The sequence below is a fragment of the Passer domesticus genome, chromosome 3 (genome assembly GCF_036417665.1).
Source record: "Passer domesticus isolate bPasDom1 chromosome 3, bPasDom1.hap1, whole genome shotgun sequence".
NCBI classification, from domain to species: Eukaryota; Metazoa; Chordata; class Aves; order Passeriformes; family Passeridae; genus Passer; species Passer domesticus.
Genome location: NC_087476.1, coordinates 7,301,126 through 7,319,983, shown reverse-complemented (window position 1 = coordinate 7,319,983; position 18,858 = coordinate 7,301,126). Strand labels below are relative to the sequence as shown.

Genomic DNA, 18,858 nt, shown 5'->3' with positions numbered 1-18,858 from the left:
TTCATGTATTACAAGCAGCACCAACACTTCACTGCCTGCTTGGCCTGCAGGGAAACAGGGAGGCTGGGTCTTCGAGGACAGGTACATGTCCCTGCTCATTGCAGGGGTAAACATTAGGTGACCTTTAAAGGTCCCTTCCAACTCAAACCATTTAATGATTATTTGAAGAGTCATCTGACCATTCATCTCACCTCTGTCCTTTCAGTCCCATGACAGCAGATTTACAGGGTGGTATGAGCTGCATGAGACTTGGTGCAAGACCCTGCCATGCAAACTGCTGTGATTCCCCTCGGAAGAGCCTGGGAAACAAGTGAGAGATCAGAGTTACTGCTCATAGATCCCATTAGATGCTTGAGTTTGAATAATGTCCCAGCCATTTCATTCCTTTTATCAGCCTGCTGTAGGGAGACCAGCCTGAAGATGGATTTTGATTTCCAGCTCTGTGAAACTTGGCTGCAAACTGGTACTTGGGTGCCTCTGGAGCTTGGGTTGCTCTTGGGAAACTGGGAGGCAGTTCCTTGCACCAGCTGCTGTACAAGCATGAAGATGCCATTTCTCCATACAGTGTTTGTAATTAGTGTGCCTCTTTCACAATGAGCCTCACTTCCAACTCGATTTGTCTTAGACTTTCCATTGCCTAGAACATAATTGGAAGTGAGTTATTTGCTCAAACACAAAAAAATTAGCTTTGATGCAAGATTTTTTTTTTTAATACAGATTTTTAAGATAGGTTCTTTATTTTTTCACAGAGAAAAGTCAACTCAAAGGTGGAAAGCTCAGACCAGACAGAATAATGATCCAGTTCTCACCCTCTACTGTAACATTGATTTTAATGGAATGGTAAAGGTCTAAACAAGGCAGTGATGTAACAGACTTGTACAGTGGAGTTGCTGCAGTTCTTGCTGAAGTGGGAGAAAGTTAGGAATGAGGTTTACCTGAGTGTAAATGAGATTAATCTCCTGTCTTATTCCACTGAAACAGCCAATGCTTTGATCTTTGTTCAATTATTTGTTGTATTCCCCCTGCGCCCAGGAGTTATGGGCATGAATCACAGCCTTCTCCTGCCAAGCTGAGGTCAGTTTTAATACTATAGTATTTGATATATCTCATATCAGCAGTCTGCATCTGGCAGTCAACAAGTTAACAACTATTTTTCTCCTCTAGCTGTTATGATCCCATGCAGTTATTAGAGTTAAGGTAATTAAGGTGGATTACTTCAGATTTTAGGTAATATGGATGGTTATTGGAATTGCAATTAATAACATCTTGTCACTATAACCCAAGCAGGTTGTGAGGTAGATTTTATCCTGTGCAGCTGCATTGATAGGGATTAATTTTCCTTTGGCAGCTCCAGTTTGTGAGCTGAGCCAATCCTGCAGCATGTGTCTTTACAGAGATGGGCAGTGAATCCTCTGGTATGAGGTGGGGTCATCCCAGCATGGGATGAAGGACTGTATTTATGAGTTTCTCTGCTGTTTACAGGGTCTCATAAACCATCCCTGTCTATCCCCAGGAAATTTGTTTGTTAAAGGTTTACTTGTTCAAAAGGTGTTCACAGCCTCTTTGTGCTGGATTAATCCTTTTATCTGATGATAAGATATCAGGCTTGGTAGGCTCAAGATATGCAGTGGAGGGAACAAATGCTGCAGTACAGAGCATTATATTCCACTTGAAAGAAGTGGCACCTTAAACTGAGTGCATGCCAGATAAAGGCTCTGCCCTGGGTTCAAGTTGCTAGCAGCAAAGGTATGTGTTAAAGTAATGTTTTTTTCTAAGAGCCTCAAAAAGTAAGCCTAAAAATAGAGGTCCTACAGTATGGAGTTCCTTGGCTGAGTTAGCAACCTGCATTTCCTTTGGAATATGTGATAAGAAACACTTTCAAACACATGGCAGGATAAGATGTGTCTCTGTTACACATTTTAACTGATTGAATTCAGTAATTCTGAAAGGGGAGCAATGCCAGTGGATGGGCCTTGCTACCCAAACAGGCAGAAACTGGGCAGGGCTTAGCAAAGGCCACCAGAGGAAGAGCATTGCTGACCTTTCCAGAGTGATCCCCTGGGGCTGGGCTGGGGTGGCAACCTGGTGAATCAAGTATTGCAGGTAGTCAGGGTCTTCAGAGACCTGCCAGCCTGTTAGAGAGGTCTCAAGGGAGCCCCAAGCAGTCCTGGAATAATTTCTGTATTAATTATTAGGTAGGTAGGATTTGATTCAGGATTGTGTACCTCTGTTAACTTTGGAATAAATGAGAGAAGCTTTTTCCTGTCCTACACCTGAATGTATGTCCATATATAATGTGCAAGCTTGCAGCTCAGCCTTGCAAAGCTGGTATTTAACTGAAGGGGTTAAATAGGGATTAGTCAGTTTATCTGTATAACTGACGGAGAGACAAATTAACACCCCCCACCCATCCCAGTAAAATACCTTCAATCAGGTGGTGTGAACCCAGGTATCATTTGAGATATTCATATAAATGAATAATCTTAATAACATGTGTGGAGAGTGGGAAAGAACAGACTGGTGTGCAAGAAATGTCCCTGCTGAACATTTCATGAAGCCTAATAGAAACAAACACTTAGCTTTAAAAAACCTTGTGTTCTCTTAAAAAAAAACACCCCACTATTAAGTACTGGAAAGCTGCCACAAGAATCCAGTACTGAGTATTCCCACAGTTTCTTCCCAGTGCTCCCAGACTGTAGCTGCAGGGCAAGTTGCATAAGAGCGTGGGGTAGGTGCTCAGGAACATCCTCACTGGGCTGTAACAAAACCCTGGCATTGTTTTCCATGGTGTGTATCTGCTTTTATGTGGGGTCAGGAAAGTGACTGTAATTTGCTATTTCACAAAACTGGCAGTTACTCACAGTAGCAATTGTAGTAAGATTTGGGCTTGCAGTCCTTACTGCTCCCTTGGGGTATGCATAGAAGCAAGATGATGCATGCTACGTGTTTTTCCACCAGAAAAATAAATAAAATAAAATGCATAAACCATGTAAAGAACTTTTCACAGTCTCCAAGACAGATTATTTAAAGCTGATGCTGTGTGTTGGAGAGGTTCTGCCTGTAAATGTACTTTTAAAAAACAGGGGAGGCTTAAGACTCATAATTAAAAAACATATATAGGGTTTTTCCTCAAACTTTCCACTGTGCTCAGGAAATCTCAGCCCCAAAGGAGGATGTCTCACAGGTTATAACTATGTGAATGGAAGGATTTATATTGAAAACAGTTTTGCCACTTTGTTCACAGATCCTTAGATTTCAAGTTTGTTAGTGTAGCCTGGTTTCTATAAGCCAAGTGCTGAACCACTGAGGAGCCAGTGATCCCCACGCTGAGTTTTGGGTCCCAAACTGAGCTGTGTTTTTGTTCAGTAAATACTGATCTGCATTCATCTGTGTATAATTGAAGGCCATTTAGCCCTGTAGCTGCCTTACACAGTTTTGTTCACTCCTAAACTTTATTCCAATGCAATTGATAACCTTTCCCTGTGCAGGGTTTCCAGTTTGGGCACTCATGGGACCCTGGGAATTGCCACACTAAGTCAAACATGTGAGCAGAAGAAGTCACTGCCTTTAATGGCAGAGGTTACCAGCTGCTTTCTGATGACATTCCTCATCTCCTGCTATCAAGACAGTGCTCTTTTTGGGAAAAACTTCTAGCCCCTTGCCTAGTTCTCTGCTGTTTGGTTGCAGAGGGAAAGATGATGGACTGATAAAGAACTAGCACACACTTTTGAATAAGTAGCACTTGGATAGAAAGAAAATATTTTTTACACAGCATAGTTTTGCTGCCATAATTACCAACACTTTAATTATGCAAGGAGAGCAGATGGGAAGAATCTCCAAGCTGTGCCTGCCAGCAGACACTGAGACAAAACATGGGGGAACATCCAGAGATGTGCTGGTTGTGGTTTCTCTTTGAATTAGGTTTCTTTTCTGGATTGCTCTTCTGGTGTCTCAGAGGTCATCAGTGGTCAGTGGGCTGTAGGGTGGGTGACATAGCTTCAGAGACAGGCACAGAAAATACCCTGAATATCTATCTTGGTCAATAGTCTTGGAGGAGAAATTATACTCCTAACTCTTGGAATATAATGATTGGATCTTACCAGGCTAGTTGTTGGCTCAGATGCTGAAGCATGAGGCTTCCTACTCTTTATTAAAATATTTGGGCAGTGCAATGTAGCTGTACATGTTATTTTCCCTGGAACCTTCCCTTCCTGCCTGGGTTCTGCTTCCCGGCTGTTCCTCTCCTGTGCTTGGTGGAGGCTGCCATGGCTTCCCATCAGCTCTAGAGGGTTTCAGGACTTTTGGTCCTTTACTCTAACCCTTTCTCCCTACTTTATCTTGGATATCCTTGCCCTGGCTCTCATTTAATTGCCTCAAATGATAGATAATGCTCACTCAAACACTGCTTTTGGGTACACAGTCATGAAGATCTCCAAGGGACACTTTCTCTGACAGTGTTTGTGTATACCTTTCACTGAAATTTAAGGGAGTGTATTTTGGCCAAGGTTTTACAGAATTGGTTGCTGTGACTCAGCTGATTCCTGATAACTTGCAGGGCTGGAACCACTTGGGTATGGGCTGGCATCCTGAGTAGAGAGACTCTCCCTTGCTGGTGAGCAATTCCTCGCATGAGCAATGCCCTGCCTCTGGATCAGCCACACTTGAACACACAATACTCACTGCTCTGTCAGTGTTCTCCTGGGAGCCACATATTGTGCCACATATTTCCTGAAAAATAGATAAGCCTCACTAAAGAATTTCTGCCAAGCCCTATAGCCTAAATGTCAAAACAGCTCTGTATTTTAAGAGTAATCCCAGTACTCTGGGTTGGAAGGGACCCACAAGGATCACCAATTCCAGCTCCTAACTGAATGGCACAACCTTGGATTTTTAGCACCAGGCTCTGACCAACTCAGCTAAAGTCTTGCAGTGTTAAATGTTTGACTAAAATGAGTGAAGATGATGAAAAGAAATAGGAGTTGTGTCAAAGTCCGAAAATTAGTGTAACTCTACTTTGATTCAAAGCGGAGTGGATATATTCAGAGCATATATTCAGTGGATATACTCAGAGCATTGAATAAAATTCCAGTTTGTAATAAGTCTCTCTGAAGAAACCAACAAACAAATATTCCCTAAATGCCTAAGAAAGCCGGGGCTGGTTTGCAAAGTACCAATGAAAGCATGTGACAAATGCAGCCCAAAGAGGGGAAATAGGGAAGACTGGCAGAATGAGCCTGACTTCCTTGTTAATCTGATTCTTCTGGGCCTGGTGGAGATGAGAGGCAGCTGTACTATCAACAATATCCTACAGCTACCTATGGCAAAGGTGCCATGGTGGGATTTAGCTGGGCATGCTGGAATTTGGACAAGAATCAGCTTGAGTCTCATCCCCCTCAAGATGTGTTATCTTGTGAAAATGCACAACTCTCCTGACTTTGGGAGCAGGCAGAAATTTACCAGATGAAAGAGATGAAACTCTTTGTATCTTCAGGTATCTCTTACAAGGCTTTCTTCCTTTTGATCCATTTTTCTTTCCAAATAGAACATGTAGGGAGCAGACTGGCGCATACGATGCTTTCCCCTGTGCCCTTTGGAGACCAAAAGCCACATGAAGCAGGAGATTTATGAGTTGCTGGCAATAGATGCTTCATATTCTGTTATTACATTTCAGATGATGAAAGAAGAACAACTGACTTTCATGGCTGTGAAAGCAGTAGGAAAACTGCCTGTGGACAGATCGAGCACATGCATCACTGGATAGAAATGAAGGTGTTTTATAGCTTCAAATTCAGATTTGGAAAGTTCAAGATAGCAGAAAAATATCTGAGTAAAAGATGTGAGGCAGTTAGTAAGATTTCAACTCAGATACACTCAGGAGAATAAATCCAAAGGTAACATTTATGATTCATTAACTATCCCTAATTAGGCTCCTAAATTTAAGCAGACAGAATCTTCCCCGGAGGCTTTCAAAGGCACCCACCTTTCACTGTTGATGATACAGGGAGCTTAGGAGCATAGCTTATTTAAGGAGGACTTCTTCTTTAAGTACCTACAGGGCATGGGTTGAGTTCCCAGATTAGGTGAATTGGATCTTCTAATAAGGTTATTGCATTTCTGGGCAGGCAGAAGTCAGAGGAGTCAGGGAAAAGTGTTCTGTTGCTCTGTGCAGGAGGAGGAGTGCCTGGGAGGGAATGGTGCTTCTGTTTGTTTCCTCCCCATGAAGTCTCAGTTGGATTTGCAGCATTTCCTAAATCTCCTTCATCTCCCAGAGCCTCTCACATCACTGGGCCTCTTACCTGCCAGAGATTTCACTGGGAGCAGTGGTGAGACTGAGCTGATTTGTGTTCCATGGCTTTGTTTCTGGACTGCAATTGCTTCCACTTTGGAAATCACTTCTCTGATTGCAGCTGTGTGAGGAAAGGATAAGCATGTCCTTTTCTGTGGAGGGCAAATAAGAGAAAGGGTTGTGTGTATTATATTTATATTCTTATTGCACAACACTTCTGTAGCTGGCTGCTGCCAGGAGATACAGTAAAAGGTAAAGCATCTGGGCTGTCTCAGGAGGAGTCTTGGCAGAGTGATCTGAAAGTTGTTATGGGTTATGTTAGACATCCCGGCTTGTACCACTTCCCACCACCCCCAAATCACCAGGAGAACAGACAGATTCCTGCTTTGGGCAGAGTCTGGAGGGAGGGCCCTGGCACAGGCTGCAGGCTCGGGGAGGTTTAGGTGGCTTTGGTTGTGACAGCTCCTTTCCCAGACAGTCTCACTTGCTTTCTGTGTGGTGCTTGGAAGTGGCCTTACTGTAACTGGCATGAGTCACTTCCTTGTTATTGGTGGTTTGGAGCACCATGCATGGAAAACACGGCTGCAGCAGGCTGAGGAACTCCCTCTTGCTCTTGGGCTCTGCATTCGGTTTCAGGATTGCAGCCTAGATCCATGCTGGGTGAAAAAAAGTTTTTTTCAAAATAACTGAAGGAGATGGAAATTGAGGTCTGGACCACTTGCATTTGTTAAATCTCTGATCTAGTATTTGGGGTTTTTCTTATGAGAGAGAAGGTTTTTCAGTTTGTTGATCAAATCCCAACTTTCAACTTATGGTCAGTTGCAGAAAGTTCCTTCATGTCTCCTGTTGTCTCCTGGGACAAGTTACACTTCCTGTTTAAATGGTATTGTACCTTCACTCTAAATAAATAAATATAGGATGGTATGGCATGCCTTTGCAGCCAAGGTACAGGGCTGATGTCAAGTGCACTTTTCCAAGACTCATGGGGAGATTTGAGAGCTGCGGGATCTGATGATCTCCTATCAGGTGATTATACTCCTATCTGACCAAAAGTCCAGAATGTCTGGTGGTAGGGCAGGACTTGAAGCTAAGCTTTGGATGTCTGACACAACACATGTGATCATGAGAAAAGGCAAAGACTCCTTCCATGTGAGGCCCTGAGCTAGATGGAGTATGGATAGCTGGAAAAGGTTTCAACTTGTTCCTTGGCCATGTCTGAGACCCTTGGGATAAAGCCAAGGGAGTAGGCTGTGCCTCAATTTACTTTTGTTAATCAAATTGTCATCTTCCACCCCCGTGTTTTCAGCTACACAGTGGTGTTACTGTTGTCACCAGGTGCAGAGTCTTTTGTATGGAATTTTTCTTTCTTGCTCTCTGACTGTTCTGTGATATTTTATGGTCTGGCACAGCCAAAATCTGTTATTTTAATAGGTATTGTTGACTGACTGCTTAGTGAATTTAGGTTTTACTGCACAAAACCCAGTTCTGCAGTTTGAGAGAGCCATATACACGTGTACAAAGGAATTGCTTTCTTAAAACAACTTGGAATAATGAATGATCCTATTTCAGGCTGAATGCTGTGAATTTTTAAGTCTCAAAAAAGAATCCTTCAGAGATCCTCTAAAAACATGCAGTAATTTATATTGGGTATTTACTCACAGGAGTATTTTTTTTAATTATTTTTTTAAAAATATGTTCAGCACCAACAGTTCCTGGCCCCAACCTGCCCAGATAAAAGGCTTGGTTGTAATTTTCCTTGGTGAGGGAGTAATGTTTCTGTTCAAATTTCACTGTGCTTCAAGCATGCTCAGGAGAGTTTGCTGAAGATCCTGCAGATTTGCTTTAATCATGCTGAGCTTTGGGAGCAAATGCACAGGAGAATATAGAGCAGGGGACTGGAAAATGACAAGCCCCTTGTATGTGTGCTTTAAACACTGAGCTTTCATTGATCCCCTCCAGCTGACTGATGTGTATATCCAGTGAAGATGGAGGTCAGGGGATAATTTCTTCCTGGGAGTGGAAGTCTTTAAGCATGTTCAGGGCAGAGCAAGCATCAGAAAACACCAAATGATCAAATTAGCAAAAAGAGGGAATGGTTTGAGTGCAAGGCTGAGCTTGTTTCCTTTCTTTGGCACAGACTCCCTGTGTGAGATTGGACAAATAATTTTGATATTTAAACACTTTCAAAACTCTGTCCCTGAGCCAATTCCCCATCCATAAAATATGGGGGGTATAGCATCAACTGTTTGGATTAGGGGAATAATATATGTGCTTAAATTGAAACACTCAGCAACGCTGGAAAATAATTACACAGAAAGAGTAGTATTCCTCTGAAAACAATATATTGTGGCAATTGGTTGAACCCCCAGGACTGGAGTGTTTAAAACTAGAGAGATCAACATAGGAAACACATCAAATTATCTCATTATGGTCTTTTCATACCTGATGAGGGCCTACAAGAAACCTGAGGAGGAACTTGGACATGTAATGACAGGCCAAGGAGGAATGCCTTTAAACTGAAAAAAGTGTAGGTTTAGACTGGGTATTAGGAAGACATTCTTGACTGTGAGGGTGGTGAGGCCCTGGCACAGCTTGCCCAGAGATGCCGTGGCTGCCCCATCCCTGGAAGTGTCCAAGGCCAGGTTGGAGGAGGCTTGGAACAGCCTGGTCTTGTGGAAGGTGTCCCTGCCCAGACCAGGGGAGCTGGAACAAAATCGTATTTAAGGTCCCTCCCAACCCAAACCAGTCTGAGATTCTCTGCCCCTAATGAACAGTGCAGAGGTATTGACTGGCCTTTTCCATCTCCTAGCACTGCAATTCAGAATGTCGCTGCTTGTTGACACAGTAACTTTTTCTTTTCATTAGCCCTGGGTTTTCTGGCCACACAAGAAACTGCTTGTGTGAAAATTCCAGCAGAAGGCGTCTCCACCGAGTACAAATAAGGATACTGTCAGCAGCACCAGCATGTGCCTTTTCACACTGTCCTGCTGGCTGCTCCTACCAGCTCTGATGGATCTGCTCTGCCCATGAGAGCACACTCTGGCTTTGATTTTCCTCCCCCCTGCTTCTTCTCCCTTCTTGGGGGGAGGCTGCCAGGCAGTGGAGGAGAGGTTTTATTGTGAGATTGGTGCTATTAAATCATTGCAAATGGGTGATGCAGCTCTTGGGTTAGGAACTGGTATAAATTATTGCTAGCATGATGTTGATTCGGGCAGATGAGCAGTGAGAGCTGGGATTGCTTTTAAAGCAGACACAGAGGGATTATGTAAAGACTTGAAAGCCTGTAATGGAAGAGGAATGATCCTGCTGAATCAAAAGAATTGAAGATTTATAACTTAGAACCAACTTCTGCAGGCATCTTCATGGAGTGTCACAGAGATGGTGACACTTTGTCTCCAGATCAAGTCCTGCCTGGCATGGAATTCATGTGGTGACATTTAAGTTGAACCCCAGGGTGAGTGGCTGAGCGGGGCTTGCCATCTAAAAAGTTACAGCTCTGCCTGTTCTTCTCAGATGCACAGCCCAAGCTGCTGTAGAATTTTATCATTTGGATAAATACCCACATTTCAATGCTGACTGCTACCCCCTGAGAGATTGAAAGTCCCTAGAGGCCCCCAGAGCAACTCATCTCCTCTCTTCTGGATGATCCAAGCTCATTTCTCATGTGCATTTTTAAGTGCAGGGCTCCTCACCATGAGGTGTGTGAACACTTTGGTTGAAGCTGTTTCTTCCCATCTTGGTCCATCACTCATTCTGCTGACTGAGTTGCTTTAACTTCTCCGCTCGATTGCATGGAGCAGAACAAGTGCCAACCCTTCCCTGCCAGGATTTCTGTGCTTAATACTGAGATAAGACTAAAATCCTTGGTACTTTTTTTCTTGTGGTTTTAATAATAAATAACTTTCCTTGACACTTTGCTTCAACTCATGCCATGCTTTGTGTCAGATGCACTCCTCTCTGGAGAATTTTAGGAGGGCATTTCAAAGGAACCAGATGTTTAATCTTTCTTGTGGAGTTGGCTGCCACACAGGAGCTAACTGGAAATTGTGAGGTATTTTACACTTGAGAAATGCTTTCCATTTCACAGTCTTTCTAAATCAAAAGAAAGCTGTGTATCGGCTGAGCATCATATAAACTAGAAAAAGAGCAGTGCTCTTGCTGCGTGCCATCTCTCTGTGTACTCTTTGCAAAGATGGGCCTTTCCTGGCAAAATGTACTCGAGATGTTTATGGAGTCCACAGAGAAAAATTATCCCTTGAAATGGAAAAGTCCATGTTTGTGTGCTGTAGACATCCTGTGCTGCTCTAAGTTGCTTCCAGAGTTCTAGTTTAGATCTTCTAAAGGGATCTAGTTGCTGACGCAAAGAAAAGCACCTCTTGGAATTTTTGAAAGTACCAAAGCGTGTGCTAGTCACAGATGTTAAGCATGTTTATGAAGAATAAGTCTGAAACATGAAAGTCTTTTGCTTCATTTTCTTCACTGGATGCCTATCAACAGATTACTGGTATGCATTTTGGGTGAAAAGCGTATAAAGGAAAATGTCCTGTGTCTTTTAAATGCTTATCAGTCTCTGATACAGGATAGGACTCTTTATTTTTGGAGGGTGCTGAGCCCTATGCACTCTTCGTCCTTTTGGATGCCTCAAATTTGGCACCCAGAGCTGCAGTTCTCCCTGGCTGTGGTTTGCAGGATAATCTCTGTTCTACCCACTCCCTCTCCAGACTTTCTGATATTTCTCTGGCACAGGTATCCCCTTCATTCCTGTCTGGTTCCTACCAGGGAATGTGTTTTTTTGCTGCCTTCCAACTGTTGCCAATTCAGGTTTCACTAGAAACCTCAGTGCCAGCTCTTTGATATTCAGAAGCTGAGGGGTTTTCTGTCTGTTTCCTGACCTAGCATGACTCTTCTAATAATGCAAGAACTTTAGTGCTGATGTCCTGGCAGCCTAATACAGGAGGTCAGTCTGTAAATCTAGTTACAATTTTCTTTACCTCAGCAAAGACAGCAAGTCAAACATAATGTAAATAAAGCGGTTGGATCACTTCACCCACCAGTAATGTGGTGGGTGATGCAGGCAAATTTAATGGATGTGATTAAATCTCCTGTTCCAGTCTGGCAGCTGATTAGCTGCAGGGGGCAGGCAGGAATTTCCTTTCTGATCCAGAGTTGCCCTCTTTCCAAGTTCTCCTTCAAGCTTCTGCCAAGCATCTTAAAGTGCTTTGCATTTTTAATTGTGCTTCTTCACGCCCTTGTGAGGGTGGAGATGAGAGATAGCATGATCCCAAGCAAAGCCCTGGGGAAACTGAGGCACTGGGAGGGGGCAGCCTGCTTGGAATGAGAGAGGAAGGTGATGTTAGACTTGGAGAAAGGGGACATAGGCATCCCAGAGATCTTCTCTTGAACTTCATGTTGGTCTACTGAACTTGTGCCTAGTGCTCAACAGTCTGTGTCTTAAGCACACTGAAGTCTTGCTGGTCTACTAGGCATTAATGTATAGTCACTGACAGGAAAAATAAATCTTTCTCCTGTGGAAATTTTAATTTATTTTTGTCTTTCATCACTCAATTCCTCTACTCTCTGAAGAGAGTGACCTGTATACATATTTCTTCTCTTTGTAAGGAGAAGCACTTTGCTCTGAAATAGCCTCAGGTGTTGGCTGAGGAAGAGAAGTGGTTCAGCTCCATACATGACTCCATTCTTTGTCCCTACAGGGGAAATTAGTGAATTCACTGTGTGGATTCACCTTCAGTGGGTGTGCACTGAGGTAGCTACACCAGCTTTGATTTCTTTACCTGGTTGTACAGCTGAAGAACTGGCCTTATAAGGAGGAGAAAACACTCCTGTTATTAGGGCATGCTTTGGTCCAAAGAAGAGACCAGAGATGTCCAAAATATCTGTCAAGTATTAACCCATCATTTCACCTGCATATTGCTCATGCTGTGGCTGACAAAACAGAGAGCAGTAGGGGTTAGCTGAGTCTTCGTGTTCCTCGGGATGGCGGGAATGGAGAATGGGCCTTTCCCATCTTACAGCCTACAACTCAATGGGAAACAGTGTATTTTGGATCTCACAGGGTGGGGAGGGTTTCTTACAGCAGGAAATCATATTTGTGGTGGATTATTTAAGCTTTATGATTTCACATGAACAGCATCCTCTAGAGTACGGTTTTGTGAATCTGGTGTTCAGTCTTGAGCCAGCAGCTTGATGGTTGAGAGAGACAGGATTTCAGGCATAGCTATACCTTCCATTGCTATAGGGCATCCTGTCCAGCCTGCTGTCATGGTAGAACCAGAAAGCTGTAGCTGGAGTGCTCTGAAGCTTAGAGCTGGGGCCAAAGCTTGGCTTACTAACCTCTATTTCAGTTTCTGAGATGAGTGTCTAAATAGAACATCTGAATCTGATCCTTAGCCTAGTCTCAAGGCTTAATTGTAAATAAACAGCATCTTAATCACTTTATGGTTTCCAGCATTCTCTCATTGAATGTCTCTATGCTGGCAATTGGAGAGCATTCATCATAGTGGAAAATGAGTGTCTGTTTGGGCTGCACGTGGTATAAATAACTATCAGCTGAGCCCGTAGCATGACGTGACAATTCTCATTCTGACCAGCTGAAGTAACTCACTCTAACAACTGTGCTCTTCTTGCTCCTCTCTTTCAGTTCCCAAGAAGCTTCTGCATGAAACTCAGGCAGGACCCACCAGTCAACAAGGGTATCAGAAGCCACATTTCCCACTGCAGCCAAGAGTGTTTGACCCCAATGTTATAAGGGACGGCGTGTTCCTTTCGGATGTCTCCCCTTCCTACATAGAGCGAGCTCTCCCAGGTACCTGTGACCATTGTGGTGTTGGCCCAAAACTCACAGTGTTGTGGTAAATGTCCCTTTCCATCTCCTCTAGTCTGGATTTCTGTATTTCTCCTAAATCCCATCCACGTCACAGTCAGAAAGGGCTGTGACAGCTTCAAGATGTGACCAACGACTGGCTAAAGTGAAACTGTGAAACTGTTCAAGGAACACTGGGTTTCTCGGGATAGCAGTCACGGCCATGCATGTCCAAACTCATCACAGAAATACTTTCCAGACCTGTCTAGTGGCAAAGAAAAAAAAAAGGGCAGAGACAGTAGATCTGCCTCACGGGACAGAGAAGTTTTCAACTGAGCTTTGAAATACAATGCTATTTTCATAAAATGCAAAGTGGAAAGATATGAATGAAGTCAGATCTTAGCAATCTCTAGGGATAGCTGAGTAGGAGGAAGGGGTGGTGTATGAATAAAGGAAGAGCACAGGTGAGCACGTGCTGGGTTCCTCAGTGGTTTTGTGTTGTTTCCCAATATGCAGGAGATAGTTTATGACACTACTGGAAATCCCAGTCTGTGCTGCCAGAGATTCAGCTTGAGGGTGGGTATGAGCAGAGCTTGTCTCTGTCTACACTCCTGGCGAAGTTAATCCACAGCTTGGATAGTCAATTCACAAATAAACAAGAACTGGCAATAGCAGGTTTGTCAGTTTGGAGGCTTTACTGAAAAACTGTCAAGGAAAAGAGTTTTAAGTTAGCTCCAAATAAATATTGTGATCTTGGAGATTCTTTTAAGCAAGAAAACTATCCTGAACTCATTTCCACTCATCTAAACATTTTACTTCTATGAATGACACCTTTTGTTTAGTTTTCACATACTTTATTCATTCACTTTCAAAATATACACCACTTTTCAAACAAAGATGTCATTTTGAAATTAAAACCTAGAAGAATGTTTCAAAAAAACCCCAAATACTTGGAAATTTCTGTAATCTCCCTTCCTGTTTTATTTCTTTTGTTAAAACTGCTAACGTCAGCCTGGTGTCATGAATAACCTCTCCTGTGTTTATACTGGGGTGTTGGGCAAATTTACTGCTGGCTCAAAGAATTTTGCTCAGCTTTGGTGTAAACTCACAGAGAAACCGTTCAAGTGACTGGCAACAGCTAAGGAAGGGTGGTGAGGAGAAAACCAGTAGTAGTGAGCTGATTAGGCATTGAAAAGTCTTCAAGGAAGAAAGGGAATATCTTCAGTGTGATCCTGAAGGGAATGGCAGACCAGAGAACCACACAGTGTAGCAACATATGGCCCTTGTGAAATTGTGTGTGTTTGTTTTTTCCTTCCTGCATAAGTCCAGTCATTTTCTGTCTTCCATGTCTGTGCTTGTACAATCCTGCCAATGATAAAACCAGTTCTGTGGTTTTGTGGTGCTCTTTGCTGGGGTTTAGTGTATGCAGGCCAGTATTAATTAAAAAAACATGTTTGATTGCATCTGTTCATTTGACAAGTTAGAAGTGAAAGAAAAAAAAAAAACCAACCAAAACAGGATTCTTCTTACATCTCACATCTCAAGAGGAGTTATCCCTTACTCTGCCTCCTGAAGACACTCTTGTGGCACATGGTTTACAAGGGCTGCTCCACATCCAACAGAGATGGTGCCACTCTGACATAGGAAATATGTATGAGAGTATTTCCTGGTGGTGCCCTTTATTTTCCTCGATTGTGAAGGGTTCTTACATTAACTAGTTCAGAGCCAGACCTCAGTCAGGAGACATCTCAGGCAGGATTGAGCTACCCCCTTATAAATGTGTCATTTGTGATCAGCCGGGGTGTTCACCTGGTTTCTAGAAGGGTGGGCATTTCCCCTGCATCCCTTCTCATGCCTGCCAACTCTGCTGGATGTCCTCCTGACCCTGGGGTGCCTTAGATGTTTGTGTATGAGCAAATACATTGAGCTTCAAGTGTCTGCTGTGGGGAGAGCTGGATGACTCTCTGCTATCCATCAACTAATAGCAGGATTCTCTTGCCTTAGTTTTGATCCATGGTGCTACTTGAGATACTCTGAAATATCCAAGTTTTAGGTTCAGTTTTTAGAAGTTAAACATTTACCCCACATCTGTGGATTTCCTTGGAACAGCGTTAGGGAAAAATATTTGAACACTTGTACAGGCAGATTTACCAGACAAGGAGGATAAAGGAGATATTAGAGGGCATGTTAATCTGAATTTTAAAAAATTCTGAACTAAAAAAAATGGTGAAATCTTGCTATTGATTTCCTGCCAAATGTGCCCTTGGACCTTCTGTGTCCCTTTTGCACAAGGGATCTGCAGTAACCTCTATTCTCCTAAGGCTCCTGGGATATTTTACACTTTGGGATATAACACCCAAGCACTCATGTTTAAACACTTCACTTGAAGTCCAGTCATTAACACCGTGGTAACCTTGAACACGTGGCTTTCCCAAGGCCATGCAGCTATTCAGTGGCAGAGGTACAGCTGTGCCCACATTCCTTGGGGCTGATCCCTCGCAGTGACACCTGGACATCCATCCCCGCTGGTTCTCCTGGAGGCAGATTAGGAGTTGGCATCACTGCACACACATTCCTGCCCTCAGTCCCTCTTCATCCAGTATTACCTGTTCTCTTTGACACCCCTCACTTTTTGTTACTGCTTCCTTGGGCTGAGCTGCTTCCTGGCACCCAGAGCAGGAAGCTGAATGTGATGTCTTGTGCTGCTGGGTTTGCAGGGAAAGGCGATGGATCAGGCAGCCAAGGAACAGAGACCATGTCACATCACCAGTCCTGACAGAATGCCTTTGCTTGCATGGCACTGGTGGCATCACTGGAGATGGAGCTGGCAGTGTCCTGAATTTAATGCCTGCAGATAAGCAGAAGCCAGGTGCAAGTCTGTGATTTTACAGAGTGGTGCTTTCTTTTGGCCAGAACTAGACACCCAGAGAAGGGAGCCTGGAAATCTATAATAGCTACAGTTAAAAACTCACATGGATGATGGAGCTGGATCCTGTGCACTGGCTTTTTCCTGTGTTGAAAACAATTACTGTTCTGTGATTAGTGGGGGTGTCTGCCCTAATCAAGGTGTGGGGAGCCCTCAACAGCGAGCTGATAAGGTCTGAAAGGGTCTCTTTGAGCCTCCTGGAATGAACTGCCTCCTTAGCGCTAGTCTTCAACAAATAAAATCAAATCATTAACCCATGTTCACTCACCTCTCCAGAGGGGAAATGTTGTCTGGGTGAAACACAATATGAGCAGGCTTCTGAAGGAAGTCATAAACTCAGGTCTGCCCTTCCCCACAAAGGTTGGAGAGAAAGCACGTCTGTTTGCCAGCTGTGGATGGATCACTACAGCACCACACCAGCAGAGGGTTGTGGGCTCTGCCAGTGTTTTCCAGTCCTCCTTACAAGCTTAGCTGAACCCACTGTTGATAAAGGCTCCTTTGATTTACATTAAAGAAACCTGATTATATATTTGCTGTAGCATAGGTGGGTGTGTCTAAGTGGTGACATGAAAGAGCAGGAGATGGGGGAGAGATGATGATGCCTGGATGCAGATGGGGTATGTGCTCAGCTGGAGCTGCTTGAGAAGCTTTAGTTACCCCCCAAAAAGGGACAAATTTGAGTGGCTCCCTGTCGAGCAGCTCCAGATTTCTGAACACAGATGGGGATAAGGCAGCGTAGGGCTGGGTCACGTTCTACTTTCCTCACTCCTCACTCTCTTTCTGTGTCAAAGCAGAGAAGAAGAAGGGGAGGTCAGCCACTTTCTACCCTGTAGACAACACCCCCCTCCTGCTCCCCGTGGATGAGACAGAAGCGCCGGGGCTCAGCAGCAGCAGCAGCAGCAGCAGCATGGAGCCCGTGGGCGTCGGCACGGAGATGGCCCTGCTCAGCAACATCCTGGCAGCCTATGCCTTCATCACAGGTACTTGTGTCTGCTGGCTCACACCTCCCTGGGCTCCCGCAAGCTTTTTGTAGACCCTCCTTTCACAGTCACCTGGGGCTAAATCTGCCTCTCTGAGCTGTTTGTGTATTTCATTCTTCTCTCAGTGAATTCTCCCTTGAAAGGCCTGACCGGGGCAGCCCTAGCAGACAGAGTAAAACAGAGTTTATTGTGCACTGCTTTCCACTGGGTCTGCTCTCATCTGGAGTTAAACACAACGGAATCTTACATGTGGTATTATTCCTAATGCTTCATTTTCCTGGAGATCAAAGCCTGGCTCATTAGGGAGGCAAGTTTGTTGTCCTGTAATTTGGAAAATAAGCAGCACTCAAATCTTTACACTGCTTAAGAGAATTTGGCTTATCTTCAGTAGAAGTGTGAAGATGAAGTGACTTGAGAGTCTACTTAATTGTATATTTAAATCTACTTTAGAGTAAGATTTCCTTGGATCACAGTTTATCTTTCACCCACGTGTATCTTTCAAGTAACGGGGGAGCAGTCTTCTAAAAAAATTCACAAGGTGAAAGAAAAGTGAGAACCAGGGGGAATGCCTTTAAACTGCAACAGAGTGGGTTTAGATTAGACATTAGGAAGAAATTCTTTACTGTGAGGATGGTGAGACTCTGGCACAGATGGCCCAGAGAGGTTGTGGCTGCCCCATTCCTGGAAGTGTTCAAGGCTATATTAATTAAAACTCCAGTATTTGTGAGCTACTTTTTCATGTCTGACAGCTAATTCAGTCTTTCTAATTCATTAAACACTGTGCATTCTTGGTGCCATGCTCTTGGTCTTGCTGAGATGCCCCCATGCTGCTAATCCAAGTATTTGGATTTGAAGTAGCTAACTTGGGCTTTGCACTTTGGAGCTCCTGAGTAGATTAGTGAGAGTGTTTCTGCAGATTATTTACTGAAGGATTCTTCTAAAAGGACCATGAAGGGTTATACAAATTTCTGCTCTTCTATACATCCAGTGCTGTCATCAGGATGCATTTTTTCATGACAGCCCTCAGAGTCAGGCAGATTAAGTGGAATTAGTAATGTTCTTCACAGAAGATAGCTGAGTAGGATAGATTTGTTTTCTTGCACAGGTATCTCCAAGGAAAAGTTAAACAAACAAGCTTAAAAGGAGTCTTCTGTCTATCCCACTCCTTCCCCATTACCTACAGCTACCATTTTTTTAACATGAGAATACCTACCTTCCCATCTCTACTATAAAACAAAATGCTGTTAATATTGTGTTCCCCATTTGAACAGTAATGGGAAGAGAAAAGTGTAGGATATTTGGGACTGTGATTCAGGGCTGCTGACAATGCTCCGTGGACTTTGCTTCCACTGCCCACAGCAGAGCTCTTTGACCCTATGTTGGTTTTAGGGCACAAGGTCTTGGTTCATCCCTGTCACAAGGTGTCAGCCTTGGCAGGAGCCTCCAGATTTTACTGCAGCACAAACAACTTTAACTGTCCTGCTGCTGTGAGATTTTTCTGCCCTCTCTTCTTGTGGTTTCCTTGAGTTATGTTCACGTTCACTGGATGTCAAAGAGGTAAACTCAGACCTCAAAACTTTGGTTTCACGTGCTGAGTTCAGGACTTGGTTGCTTGTGTTTTCCAATGTATCATGGAACAATAGAATGTTTTAGGTTGGAAGAGCCCTTAAAGATCAGCTGGTTCCCATGTTCCTCACCGTGGCTGTTAGGTGGGTTTCAGTCTCAGTGACATATATGTCCAGCTTGTTATTTATTATAAAAATATTTGATGACTGACTCCTGGATTGAAACAGCAGATGTCCTAAACCATCTTTATCTGCTGCATGTAATTTAGCCTCTGCTTTTA

At 43.6% G+C, this 18,858-nt stretch overlaps 1 protein-coding gene across 4 annotated transcripts in view; it reads left to right on the top strand.

The window, feature by feature from the left end:
* The window catches only part of EVA1A (eva-1 homolog A, regulator of programmed cell death), a 199,366-nt gene that overhangs the window by 173,942 nt on the left and 6,566 nt on the right, over positions 1-18,858 (top strand). For 2 of the 4 annotated variants that reach the window (XM_064411759.1, XM_064411760.1), the window contains 2 exons: positions 12,945-13,109; positions 16,827-17,012. In XM_064411759.1, coding sequence (XP_064267829.1) covers positions 12,945-13,109; positions 16,827-17,012 — 351 coding nt within the window. Of the gene's footprint in view, positions 1-12,944; positions 13,110-16,823; positions 17,013-18,858 lie in introns of all 4 variants that reach the window. The other 2 variants (XM_064411758.1, XM_064411761.1) reach the window with 2 other exon arrangements.